General features: G+C 41.6%; 1 protein-coding gene across 5 annotated transcripts in view; it reads right to left on the reverse strand.

The window, feature by feature from the left end:
- Positions 1 to 541: 541 nt before the first annotated feature.
- The window catches only part of ttll4 (tubulin tyrosine ligase-like family, member 4), an 85,901-nt gene continuing 71,971 nt past the window's right edge, over positions 542 to 14,471 (reverse strand). For 4 of the 5 annotated variants that reach the window (XM_041201430.1, XM_041201431.1, XM_041201432.1 and 1 more), the window contains exons 17-19: positions 12,971 to 13,041; positions 5,223 to 5,329; positions 542 to 4,137 (exon numbers count right to left, since the gene is read on the reverse strand). In XM_041201430.1, the coding sequence (XP_041057364.1) occupies positions 5,246 to 5,329; positions 12,971 to 13,041 (155 nt within the window). In that variant the 3' untranslated portion in view covers positions 542 to 4,137; positions 5,223 to 5,245. Of the gene's footprint in view, positions 4,138 to 5,222; positions 5,330 to 12,970; positions 13,042 to 13,905; positions 13,993 to 14,471 lie in introns of those variants that run through there. The other variant, XR_005944610.1, reaches the window with a different exon arrangement.

The raw sequence follows: 14,471 nt of genomic DNA on the forward strand, positions 1-14,471 counted from the left end.
AAGGGCGCACTTTCGGGTTTAGGGAATCCACCACACCCCCCCCACCCGCACAGCGCTTCTGAGTGGACTTCACACTGGGCGGGACTTAATTAGCTCGCCGATCGGAGGCATGCCTGCGTGCGCCCGCAATTCAACTTTGCCCTCGACGGGGGGAAATTCCTGCCCTTAATGTTTTGAGTCAACATGGCTCTTCAGAGCTCTGAAGAGGAGTCGTGTTCGCAGGCACCATCTCTCCCCATAGATGAGTTTTTCCAGCATCTTCTGTATTTATTTCAACTACAGGGCTCTTGATTCAGTTCCTTTTTCTCGTATTGTCAATTAATTCGTAATTAAGTTTCTTTCTCGGCCTGCTTGTTCCACACTTTCACTATTGTTTGATCTCTGAATTTATTCAAGGCTTTTGGATTTTGTGCTTCTGCAAGTTCCATCCAAAATCCAAGCTAACTCACTCGCCTCTCCCATGGTTTATCGACATTTGCTTCAGGACAGAATGCATCAGTGGGTGTTGAAAATAGTAAAGGAATGGACAATAGACAAGGTATAACATTAAATGCAAGATATCTTTATTAGGATTCTCAATTTATTGCTCAGCCCCAAACTGCAGTCCTCAACAGTTTCTGTATTATTTTTAGAAACCGATCTTGAACAGACCCTCCGAGGCATTACAGAAATAGGTAAACATAGTGCCAGAATATACATAGTTCTGTAAGTAATTCGCAGTAAAAAATATCTGTTTATCACAAAACAGATTTTGAATGATTATAAAATTGCTTCTCATTAAATATGTATCACAATTTGAGAAAGGCATCTATTCCCTTCGCTTTTCCTAGAACACTGGCCCCTGGGGCCAGAGCTCTCTGCCTGTGCTGGAGGGCAGGCCATGCAGTCGAGTAGAAACAGAACTCATGGTGGAAAAACCAAAGACTAAATACTTGCAAAAATTCACAGGCCCTGCCAGTCTTGTAAACAATTCCTTACCAATGGGTTAAATCAGGTGATACGCAGGCCCTTGTTGAATTTCTTACATAGTCCTTTTCAGTAGACAGGACACTGGGCAAGCCGCAAATATAGGCTGCATACAATTTAAAGCAGCCATATATATGTATAAGTGGGTATGGGTTCAAAGTTACATCACTAGAATTGCTAGGTTTAAGCCAATGTAATATTTCACTATTGCTTTAGACATCTATGACTTTAATTAACATGCACACAAATATTCTTAAAAACAATTTATTTATTTGAATTATTGCTACAAATGCAATCTTGTCCATTACCTCAAGGGGAAAGAGGGAGACATTAGGTGGTGAGAATCACTAATTATTCTTGCAACGATAGATTCATCATTATTAAAACAAAGCGCATCGGAAATCCCACAAGGCAGCTATCACCTTTCAGTTATCATTTCAAGGCGGTCAGAGTTACTTTCATTCCTAATTCACAGCAAACTTGTAAACATGTCAAAATTGGTGAATACACAAGATAATTTAAAAATGATCAAAAGCTTTTTGACTTCTATCGCACAGCAAAAGACTAGGGTAGAAATTAGCCGAGGAGCTCGTGGTTGTGATCTTTCGACAGATTTTTAAGGAAAAAAAAAAGTACATGCATTTTCATCATCGGAGAAATTAAATATTGAGAGAGCAGCCTTGTGGCAATCACTACACGGCCACCAGTTACAGGGTTAGTGCAACAGGAAACTCCAGTGCACAGCTGTGCCAGAACTCCTTGAGTGCTCAGTATGGTCACTGATCATTGGGCAGTTAACGGCATCAGCTAGACACGTTAACCCTTTCTCACTCAAGAGCTTCAATTCCTGTAGAGGATGATCCTACCTCTGCTTTAGCCAGGAAAGGGTTAAAGATGTATGCAAAACCAGCAACGCTCTTTTATAAGAAACTCCAAGTTCTTGCTCCAATAAATTTGGAAGCCTGAGTACAAAAATGCTTCCCTTGTATAACCTGTTTGGATTTTTTTTTGAGGGAATGGGATGACAGGCAGGACAGGAGAAACTAAAATGGACATGAAGCACTCAACTGGTCATCTATAAAGTCACAAAAACCTGCATCAGAAAGCAAAAGGCAGTAACTCTACCCCATAAGGCTCGTTCGTACTCATTGCTCAGTTCAAGATGTTCAACCAATTTGTCCTCCTGCCACCTCTTCTACTTTCATTCAAGGTACTTGTACTTGCAAGCTTCCAACAATCCAGGAGTTGAACAACAGGCTAAAGACCTCTTCCATTCATGCAATCTTCTGATGTGCAACTTGGCAGCAGTGCAAGACTTCTTCATCAAATGCCAATTCTGTCTGCTTCAATTCAATATTTAATTCAACACACATGCACAGCGCTAAATTATTGGGAAATGACAAATAAACTTAAGCACTTCTAAGTAGATTTGAAAAAATATCAGAAGTTCAGCTTCAAGCTTCCACCTCACTTTGTTGCTTTGAATCAAATGGAAGAAAATAGCTAAAATTCAACAAGGCTGCTTGACACATTGTAAGATTGGCCAGTGCAGCTTCAATGTTAATTCCGCCCTTCTCATCTCCAAACAGCTGAGTGGCTTAGCAGTGTGGGTATGCCCACGAGTTTGCAACAACAAAGTGCCAAGTTGGTGAGCAGAGCTGAGACTCTTCCTCAAGAGGTGGGGAGGAGAAGAGGGGCTGGTCCTCAGCCTGGAAAAGGTCCAAAAATCACATGGGAAAAGTGCATAGAAACTTGGCGGTAAGGGGTGGAGAGTGAAATAACTTAATCTCCACAAAATGAACAATCAAGTTTGACATCCACATCAGAATGCACAAAATCTTCAGTAGAAAGATGAGGAATCCTGCACCAGTATCCTTTTAACAGCACAGCCTTTTCCATACCGCAGGCACTGCAGATCAGCCTCTCAGTAATAGCAGTATGCATGTCACAACAGTGTGCAGATCTGGATCAGGACTTCACCAGAAGTACTGAAACTCTGATCTAAAGGCTTGTTTGTCTTGACTCTACCAAAGCCTCTAACAGGTCTGGATACTTACCAGTGGGTAATTACGCATTAGTTCTCATCCATACAAGAGCTTGAATTATCTATTGCTTCTGCCGATAGGCAAGACTTTGCAGTGTCTGTAAAAACTGATTCCCACCGATACCCAATACATCAAGGTAGCCAAGATGAAATATTACAGAATTGCTAAATTGCTAACATATTTTCTTTTGAGAACTGAACTCTCGTATAATATCCTACAGCAATATCTTGTTACAGTGATTTCAAAGGCAATTCCTAAATATAAGACTCCATTTTTGGTCTCAAAGGCTTCATTATAAAAGAGTGATAATCTTTAACCTAACGAGGTACTCACTGTGTCAGCGGAGTGCAGTAAACATTCTCACAGCCCAGTACAGCAGGTAAGGAATGGACTAAATAACTTAGTGAAAGAGTGCACCAGGTCTCAACAATAAATTTTAAAAATTAATAAATCAAAATTAGGGACAAGAGAATATCCACTTTTCTCATCGTAACTGTTCCTGCAGGTCACTGTGCTGTTTAAAATATCTTTGTGGGGTACAGACACTTTCTGGGTGATTTTGTTTGGCAGATAAAATATTCCCACGCCAACTGTAAAGCCATTCACCACACTGTAAAAATTGTTAACTATGGAGAGACAGCAATGGTGTTATCCTGCATTTTGCAGCCTGAGGATTGTTCTGTGAAGATTCTTGAACATCAAAGGCTGCTGGGCGGAAAGCTGGTAAAATTTTAATTTGGCAGTTCAATAAGGCTTAGAATCGTTTAGATGCAGTGTACGTTTTACAATGTGGTGAATAGCTGGTGTGTCATAGGAAATTAAATCAAGGAGGGTCTGTGTCAAACACAAAGTGAAGCAAGACCTGCTTTTGGCAAGTGTTCATTGCCCTCCTCCCCTGCCTTCTTCCTCAACTGAGGTAGACTTATGAATCTGAGAGATCAAGCTATCGTCAATCAGCTGTAAGCATCACTTCCAGAGGTGTTGGGTGGATGACAAGGAATACTCCATGAGCCAGCTTTGGTAGTCTGTTGGCCATCAGGGTGACTGCTGGATTTCCACTGGTTGCTGTGGAGTAAGATTAGGTTCTTGATTCACAGTTATTTTCTTTTTTGGCATCATTTCTCGACTGCGAATAAAACAAAACAGGTCTCCTGTTAAACAGGTTTAGTTCTGCACCTCTGCGTCACCCCCCCATTTAGCTTTAATTATTAGACAGAGGATACTCTAAGAACCTATGACACCCATGATCCTTACAAAGCAGCCACCCTTCAATATGTGTCCTACTTATGCAACATATTTCCATTTTGGGTTTCAGCAAACTTATCAGTGGATATCAAGTAAGGCTATGAAGGCCTTACGTAATGTGGTTTAAACAAATCAAAGCATAACCCTCCCTATAGCTACACCATCAGTCTTGGTTCTGTAGTAACATTCTTGCATGGTCCAGGTTCAGTGGGCTCAAGCCTCCCTGCTAGAGGCTTTGAACATGATTTATCTAGATTGACACTCCAATGCAACAAGACTCTTTCCAGCTTCTAATGTGGACGCAAAATACCCAGGATGTTCCTGCTAGGAAGGGGCATTCTCAGAGCGTCCTAGCCACTATTTATCAACAATTACTCGTACTTATACAGTGGCTTTAAGGTAATAAAATGTCCCAGGAGCGTCAAAGCAAAATTTAATACTAAGTCACATAAGGCAACATTAGTGCAGATGGTTAAGTTCTTGAACAAAGAGGTGTGGTTTAAAGGAGAGAGAGGTTGAGGGACAGAGAAATTTGTGGAGAGAATTCCAGAGCTCAGTGCCTGAGCAGCCAAAGGCACTGGTGGAAATGAAGCAATTAAAATTACTCAACCAATATCACCAAAATAGATCAGCTGGTCATTTGTCCCATTGCTGTTTTTGGAGTTTGCTGTGTGCAAGTTGGCTGCACATTTCCTATTTAACAACAGTGACTATTCTTCACAAAGTTTGTAAAGCAATTTAGAACATCCACAGGTCTTTAACAGAGTTACATTAATGAGATTCCTTTCCTCTTAGAGAACTACTGCAAAACAAAATGAAAATATTGAAGAGGACTCATACCTGACAAAGTTTGTTTTATTACACCAAATATGCTCAAAAAAGGATTAGATATTAACTGAAACTTTAAAGTATCAAGGCACAAATCAGCTTTGGTTCCAAACATTAGCAACTGCTGACTTTCCCTACCTCCAATTCACAGTGTGATGCTCTTACGTCTGGGAAGGATTTATCTTGCATTCTCCGATTAAGCTAAGGTCCAGCCTTGGAGTGAAATTAAGTCCAGGTGGGTGCCACTGGCAAGAGGAAAAATTGAAATTTTCATTATTACCTGGGGTAACTCAAATATAATTAATAACTGAAATTATAGCAAGGAGGATCGTCTGTAGCCACTGCAGATTCAAGAGGGCAGTCGATACAGCAGGGAATTTTGCCAAACATGAAAGTGTGCAAAATTGGAAATAATCTTGTGACTTGTTAGGTGGTGAGTAGAGATAATGGGAATGTAATTTGATTAGCCGGATATGATGAGTAGTGCTCCCCACTGTAAATAGATGGGATAACTTTCTAATAAAATAATTGTTATTGAGGGAAATAAGACAGTTTAGGTACTTTTCACCATTATATGGATCAATAATTTGGATGCAGGAGTAGAGAGTTGGATATCTAAGTTTGCAACTGGCACTAAGTTAAGAGACACAGTGATAGAATCAGCAATTTACAAAGGGACACAGGCAAATTAATCGAATATGAAGAACTAAGTTCCAAGTAGGAAAGAATTTTGGATCCAAGAGAGACAAATCAGATTGTTCTCTTACTGGTGAGAAACTAGGAACCGTGGAGGAACAAAATGATTTGGTTAGGAACTAGATGTAGTTTTAAGTGTTATATTTGTATTATATTTTGTATTTGTGGGTGTTAGTGGCAAAATATAGCTTTAATTTGTACTTTTTTAAAATTCGTGTGTTGAGAAAAGGAGAAACCTGGGTTTGGTTGCATTTTATAGTTTTTTTTGAGATGGAGCAGGGAGGTCTCCAGGCTCTGTTTGTATACATACATTTTTAGTGAGGTTTTATGACTCTTGAAGTGAAGAGATGGGTTGCCAAGGAATTAGTAGTTTAGGTAAGTTAAAACAAAGTAGAAAAAAAGCTGTGCCGTTTCCTAGCAACAGGGGATCAGAGAGAGACCCACAGAGACACATGGGGACCACAGGCAGATTTTACTTTAGTTGGTATGGGTTCATCAGAGAGTGAAGGCAGAAAAGGTCTAAGACTCCATCTAGCTGGAAATGATGCCAGACTGCTGGGGAAATGCATTTAAGGAACTCATGTGTATGACTCTAAAGTTAAAGTAATAGTGAATTTAGAGTGAGTTATCTGGATATCTCAAGGGACGTACCAATTGTGGAAGGACTTCTAGTGAAATGCTCTGAAGTCCACTGGAACTGACCCAACTCTAGCCTTGATTTGGAAATAGCGGTACCTCTTCACTGGAGTGTTGGGTCTGTAAGGGTATTGCTGGGATAAAAGGGATAGCCTGAGTTTGAATCGTTTTTTGCCTTGGTGTCTGTGTTGAAATTTTTCCAACCTTTTTATTCTCTAGTGCAATATAATTAATGTTTCTTGAATGTTTAATGAATGTTTTATCTTTTTATTAAAAAGTCAACAGCAGACTCCTGTAAATTTGTTTCAGTAAGTACCCTCCACTGTTGAAAAAAAAATTATGGTCTATCAAGCCAGGTTCCATTCTGGGATCTGACTTGTCCAATAATAACATCAGGTGGGATCATAACAGCGCCCATGTACATAAATCACTACAAGCTAGTAGTAAGGTAACTGAAATGCTAATGGAAGATCAGCTTTTATCTGGAAGCAGCTGGAATATAAGGGCAGTAAGTGATGCTTCTGTTTTACAGAGCCTTGTTCAGGTCCCACCTGGAATTCAGTTCTGGGCACTGCAACTCTGAAAGGATACATTGGCCTTGGAGGATATACAGAGCAGATTCCCCAGAATGACAGGATTAATTTACGAAGCCAGGTTGCATAAATGTGCCTTGTATTCCTTTGTATATAGGTTTAGGGTTGATCGCACCCAGGTATCTAAGATGACAAAAGATTAGATAGGATGGATAGAGAAAAAAATATTTCCTCTGGTGGGATATTCCAGAAAAGGGGGGCAGGGGATACACATATGAAATAATAAAGGTGCACAACAAGCATCAAGGAGCCTTGGGAAAGTGAACAGGGTTGTAGGATGTATCACTACGACTGTTAAGTAGAAAACTAGAAACATAATACTTAATTTTTATAAGGCCTTGATATGGCTGCATCTGGTTTTGGTTCCTTTACCTGTTGGGGGTATTGAGGTCCTATAGTAGGTCCATAAGAGCTACTTGAAAAACACGCAGTCTTAGGGTTGTTAGCAAGATAAGCTCAATGAGCTGGGGCTGTTTTCACTGCAGGGTCTCCAGGAAAGGTAAAGCTCGAGGTGATACAGGTCAGATCTTTAAAATAATGAAGGAACTAGTTTTGTTCGGGTGGATAGGTATTTAAGCTAGACTTGAGGGAAGGACTAGGGGACGTTAATACAAATTACAAAGACATCTAGAATTGAGTAAGTTGCCAGCAGGTATAATCATACTCATGTATTTGCAACTCGTCCAATTGCAAGTTCCATTTTAATGCAACCATTTCTAAACTCCCATTTTCCCTCCTATACATCTGGTTATGAAAACTCTGCTTCAATGCAATTCCCCTTTATATTTAGAAGTGACCTGCAGAAATCTCACTTTAATGAGACTTGAACTTCTCAACCTGGTTGGTGATCATATTGCAAAATATTGTAAATAATTCTTCACTGCATAACAGAACTCAAGGTGGTATTTTTCTTTTATTTTTTTTTAAGATGTAATACTGTGGTCTCCCATGTAAAATTCAGCAAATAAAAGGCTGCTATGCACCAGAATATGTGTTGACTTTTGTTGCTTCCTGCCTTATAGGAATTCTTATTTTATCACAATTTACGAAGCTTGGTTCCGCTTTACTTCTTTTTGGCAGTCATCAGCCTCTGGAACAGAATGCCAGATCGTGTGGCAAGTGTAGATTCACCGCAGCCCTTCAAAAAAATCAGCTAGACAAGCTCCTGACAGTGGAAGACATCTTTAATTACACAGAGTAGGTGGAGCACTAGCCATGTATAATGATATCTATTACTACAGACTCTAGGAACATGTTCAATTATCTCTGGGGATTGTACTGATAAGAACCAGAAGTTTTCCCCATCACCTCTAAATTAAAAAGTAATTTCCCTTGTTTTTGCATCTCTGATTAAATGTCGTGACTTGCAGAGGAGGGATGGGTGGTAGGGGCAAAGAGTACCATGTCTGGATAAACCAGTTAGTCTTTCTTGTCCATAAGACATAGGAGCAGAAGTAGGCCATTCGGCCCATTGAGTCTGCTCCACCATTCAATGAGATCATGGCTGATCTGATAATCCTCAACTCCGCTTTCCTGCCTTTTCCCCATAATCCTTGATTTCCTTACTGATTAAAAATCTGTCTTTCGCAGCCTTGACATAACAACCCAGCCTCTACAGCCCTCTGTAGTAAAGAATTCCACAGATTAGCTACTCTCAGAGAAGAAATTCCTCATCTCTTTTTTAAATGGGCGCCCCCTTACTCTGAGATTATGGCTCTCTGGTCCTAAGCCCTCCCACAAGGGGAAGCAACCTCTCAGCATTTAACCTGTCAAGCCATTTTTTTGGGTGTTTCTATGTTATAATGTGTTCGCAAAAAATACTTTTGTTAACTGTATATTCATTGATTTAATTGTATGCAGGTAGTGGCATTAACTTGTGCCCAAAAAATAGGAACAGACTGAAACTGTGGTTGTTGAGTTAGGAGGTGTGAGTTTATAATGTGCATCTCTGTAAATAAAATTCTTATGAAAGTATGTAAAGGTTGACTCTAGTTCTATCCTTCACCACATGGCCCTCTTGAATACAACAACTTACCCCATTGTTTTTGTGATCCCTAGTCTATTCTCCCTACTGACTCTCGACATAAAAATTTTCACCCTCTCAGAAAGAGTTAATGATTGAAACCCTAATCAGACTGCCCCTTAATCTTGTGAGTGACAAAAGCCACCAAAAGCTTTTTTCAAGTCTTTTGCTCTGCCCCATCTTTACAAGGGAGGCATTAACTTCAAGATTAAAAATGATGAATATCAACTTGGGTTTTAGTGGCAAATGATGCCGCACTTGCCAATTGAGGCAGAAATGAAAACTGAACATTGGAAATTTGAATGAAAATGGAAGTTCCAGAGGCCTCGTGAATGATCAACCTCTGGAAATGAAAGGTAGGTAGGGTTAAACTTTCAATGTTCAGTTTAATGGTTACAAGCAAAACATTAACCTATCTTCTCTCTCATTTGCTCTCTCTCAGAAGCTGTGTTACCGATGTTGTCAGAGTTTATTGTAGGGTTTTCATCACAAATACTTGCGGGGGAAACATTAGGATTCACCCTCCCTTTCAGGCTCATTTCCTAAAGGTCAAAAGTCATGAAAAGCAACTGCTTTCAGTCAAAGAATGGCAAGTCGGCATAAGTGAAACTATTGAAGTACCCAAATTTCGGTTGGACGTAGCAGAGTCTTCACATAAAAGTGGTTCACACCTATACCAGGCTATCTTGGTCAAGCACACCTGTATGCAGGCCAATTATCTGTCCTTCAGACAAGATAACCCAATAAACCCATATCACCAAAGGCACAGGTCTGAGAAGGCAATAGCTTAGCATTGCCAGCATTCACTGTGCATTTCATACTGAACAGCCCTTCTATTATAAAAACAAAAATACCTGGAAAAACTCAGCAGGTCTGGCAGCATCTGCGGAGAGGAGTCATAGTTAACGTTTCGAGTCTGAATGACCCTTCAACAGAACTAAGTAAAAATAGAAAAGAGGTGAAATATAAGCTGGTTTTGAAGGTGGTGGGGGGTAGAGCTGGATAGAGGGCCAGCGATAAGTGGAGATAACCAAAAGGTGTCATAGACAAAAGGACAAAGAGGTGTTGAAGGTGGTGATATTATCTGAGGAATGTGCTAATTAAGGGTAAAAAGCAGGACGAGCAATGTACAGATAGCCCGAGTGGGGGTGGGGTGCAGTGAAGGAATCAAAAAAGGCTAAAAGGTTGAGATAAAACAATGGATGGAAATACATTTAAAAATAATGGAAATAGGTGGGAAAAGAAAAATCTATATAAATTATTGGAAAAAAAGGGGTGGGGGGGTGGGAAATCGGAAAGGGGGCAGGGATGGAGGAGAGAGTTCAAGCTCTAAAACTGTTGAACTCAATATTCAGTCCAGAAGACTATAAAGTGCCTAGTCAGAAGATGAGGTGCTGTTCCTCCAGTTTGCTTTCAGCTTCACTGGAACAATGCAGCAGGCCAAGGACGGACATGTGGGCATGAGAGCAGGGTGGAGTGTTGAAATGGCAAGCAATAGGGAGGTCTGGGTCATGCTTGCGGACAGACTGAAGGTGTTCCGCAAAGCGGTCACCCAGTCTGCGTTTGGTCTCTCCAATGTAGAGGAAACCGCATTGGGCGCAATGAATGCAGTAGACTAAATTGAGGGAAGTGCAAGTGAAATGCTGCTTCACTTGAAAGGAGTGTTTGGGTCCTTGGACGGTGAGGAGAGGGGAAGTAAAGGGGCAGGTGTTACACCTTCTGTGGTTGCATGGGAAGATGCCATGGGAAGGGGTTGAGGTGTAGGGGGTGATGGAGGAATGGACCAGGGTGTCCTGGAGGGAACGATATCTGTGGAATGCTGTCGGGGGGGGGGTGAAGGGAAGATGTGTTTGGTGGTGGCATCATGCAGGAGTAGGCGGAAAAGGCGGAGGATGATCCTTTGAATGCAGAGGCTAGTGGGGTGATAAGTGAGGACAAGGGGGACCCTATCATGTTTCTGGGAGGGAGAAGGTGTGAGGGCGGATGGGCGGGAGATGGGCCGGACACGGTTGAGGGCCCTGTCAACCACCGTGGGTGGAAAACCTCGGTTAAGAAGAAGGAGGACATGTCAGAGGAACTGTTTTTGAAAGTGGCATCATCAGAACAGATGCAAGAGGCAAAGCAACTGAGAGAATGGGATGGAGTCCTTACAGGAAGCGGGGTGTGAGGAGCTGTAGTCGAGCTGGCTGTGGGAGTTGGTAGGCTTGTAATGGATATTGATGGACAGTCTATCACCAGAAATTGAGACAGAGAGGTCAAGGAAGGGAAGAGAAGGGTCAGAGATGAACCATGTGAAAATGATGGAGGGGTGGAAATTGGAAGCAAAATTAATAAATTTTTCCAGGTCCAGACGAGAGCATGAAGCAGCACCGAAGTAATCATCGATGAACCGGAGAAAGAGTTGTGGGAGGGGGCTGGATCAAGGAATGTTCCACATACCCCATAAAGAGACTGGCATAGCTGGGGCCCATGCGGGTACCCATAGCCACACCTTTTATTTGGAGGAAGTGAGAGGAGTTTAAGGAGAAATTGTTCAGTGTGTGAACAAGTTCAGACAGACGGAGGAGAGTAGTGGTGGATGGGGATTGTTCGGGCCTCTGTTCGAGGAAGAAGCGGAGAGCCCTCAGACCATCCCAGTGGGGGATGGAGGTGTAGAGGGCTTGGACGCCCATGGTGAAGACGGTTGGGGCCAGGGAACTAAAAATTGTTGACATGATGTAGGCTGTCAGAGGAATCACGGATGTAGGTGGGAAGGGACTGGACAAGGGAAGAGAGAATGGAGTCAAGGTAGCAAGAAATGAGTTCCGTGGGGCAGGAACAGGCTGACACGATCGATCTGCCGGGACAGTCCTGTTTGTGGATTTTGGGTAGGAGGTAGAAGCGGGCCGTCCAAGATTGGGAGACTATCAGGTTGGAAGCTGTGGAAGGAAGATCTCCAGAGGAGATGAGTTCAGTAACAGTCCTGGAAACAATGGCTTGATGTTCAGTGGTGGGGTCATGGTCCAGGGGGAGGAAGGAGGAAGCGTCTGCAAGTTGACGCTCAGCCTCCGCGAGTTAGAGGTCGGTGCGCCAGATAACAACAGTACCACCCTTGTCAGCGGGTTTGATGACCAATGTCAGGGTTGGACCTGAGAGAACAGAGTGCAGCAAGTTCAGAGAGTGACAGGTTAGACTGGGTGACAGGAGCAGAGAAATTGAGACGTCATGCCAACAGTTCTCAATGAAAAGATCAAGAGAAGGTAAGAAACCAGAGGGAGGGGTCCAGGTGGAGGGAGAATACTGGAGGTGGGTAAAAGGATCTGTTGAATGGGGAGAGGACTCCTGCCCAAAGAAGTGAACATGGAGACGAAGGTGGCGGAAGAAGAGTTCAGCATCGTGCCGAGCCCGAAATTCATTGAGATGAGGGCGTAAGAGTATGAAACTAAGTCCTTTGCTGAGCACTAAACGTTCAGCATTGCAGAGGGGAAGATCAGGGGGTATCGTCCCTTCTATTATATTCAGTAGAGATAAACTGGCTGAACCGTCTAGTGGCTGTTTTACTGGTAGGAGCTTGCCTGCATGATTTACGACTCAGATTTTAAGATACCTGGTCTAAAGTTAGGAAATCTAGGAGAGGATTCAGTGATAGAGTATACAGATGCACATCTTACAGCTTGAAGAGACATTGTTAAGATCCTGAACCTTTAAAATCCCAAATTTTCTAATGCCAAGAGTTAGTCAATTGGCCCATGGTGACTATTTTCTCCTCCCTTTGGAGGATGTTTACCTGTCACTCCACTTCCCCTCAGGTGACTTGGCCTGTGTCAAAATTACTGCACAATTAAATCATAGCATCAACTTGCATCATACAAAGCTCACTATCATCCAAATAAATGATAAAAAGAAAGAAAATTTTACAGACAGCAGACAGCAAAAGGACAATATTTGAGGTTACTCACAATATGTGCAGGATGAACAGATAGTCCCAGGTGAACCCTTCTATAACTCAATTCTTTCAACACATGAATTCCTGTAGGAAAATAAGTGTAATAGAGAATAAAATATGCATAAAAATGCTTCCTCCTTTTCACTTGTTAAAGCATTCTGCCCTTCTCCAGTTTTCCATGGGATATGGTTTCCAGGCACCAGTCATACTTTGTCATCTCACTCAATCAGCCATTCTTCACATGTATGTGCAGACAGAGGTAATTGGAGCCACACCCAATCGTGTCTTTCCTTTCACTTTTCAACAGGGATAGTTAGTCAACATTCAGTGTGCGGTAAAGCGCGATAATTTCCATTTCCCTAGCCCTCCTAAACCAATGGAGCCCCCGCTGAAGCGCCAGTACTGCTGTTGCAGCTGTGGTCCGGTAGGAATTCAAATCTGGGAATCCGCTGCGACATGTATAGCATGGTGCTTGTCAGAAGAAATATTGCAATTACCAACTTGAACAAATATGGTTACAGTGTGAACAGTGCAGATTATATGTTATAAGGAAATCAGATCGCCACCTCCTGTTCCCTAATACATAGAGCCATTGAGTACACAGTAAACCAAGGCGTAATTCTGTCAGATCATAATATAAATTTGGGGTGTTAGTTAAGTGCACACTGACTTGTCAGATGACTGGATTGACAGCAATCTGTGCACACTTCAGGGCATGCAGTGCAATAATCTTTAAACCAGAATCTGACAGTATACCGTCTACAAAATAAACACAAACAACTAAATCTAAACCAAAACTTAGATTCATATTCGGTCTTTGATTTTGTTTAAATGGAATCATGTTGGGGAAAATGGCTTGGAGGAATTATCAGGGTTAAAATTGGAGGACTAACTGATTACAGTATTAAATTACAAGATCGGTGAAGCACACTGGATTAATGATCACACCTTTTTAGATATTAACCCAACCGTTGGCTCAGCATCTGATGTCAGGAAGTTCTTAAAAAGTGATCAAATCTTGATCTGTCTTCCGGGCTATGATAGTGGAGGCAAAAACATAGCAAACGTTTAAAAGATAGTTGAAAGCTGTGATGGAAGCATTGTAAACTGGTTTGGGTGAATGAGCTGGGATGAGCCAAATAAATCTTGTGATTCTCTCCAATTCATTCACTCAGCAATATCTGGGGATGGTGGGGGGGTGGGGGCAGCATTTGCTTCTTAAAAGCAGATTCTAAGAAAGTGAAAGTTTCAACTGTTCTATTTTTTTTCTTATTTTCAAAAATACATGATCACTACTAGACACCCTCACTGAACACATGCAGTTTGGTACAATTTTGCATATACAATTGCTGTAGCCACTCATTACATTTATGTAATAAATTTTATTTACTGAAGCATAGTGGTTAAAATTTGGAATTTGCTACCACATGGAGTAGTTAAAAAGCATAGATTTAAGGAACATCTGGGTACATACCATAAGGGATAAAAGATCAGAATGTGCTGATAATGGTTAG

Source organism: Carcharodon carcharias, chromosome 12 (assembly GCF_017639515.1).
Source record: "Carcharodon carcharias isolate sCarCar2 chromosome 12, sCarCar2.pri, whole genome shotgun sequence".
In the NCBI taxonomy this organism is placed as follows: Eukaryota; Metazoa; Chordata; class Chondrichthyes; order Lamniformes; family Lamnidae; genus Carcharodon; species Carcharodon carcharias.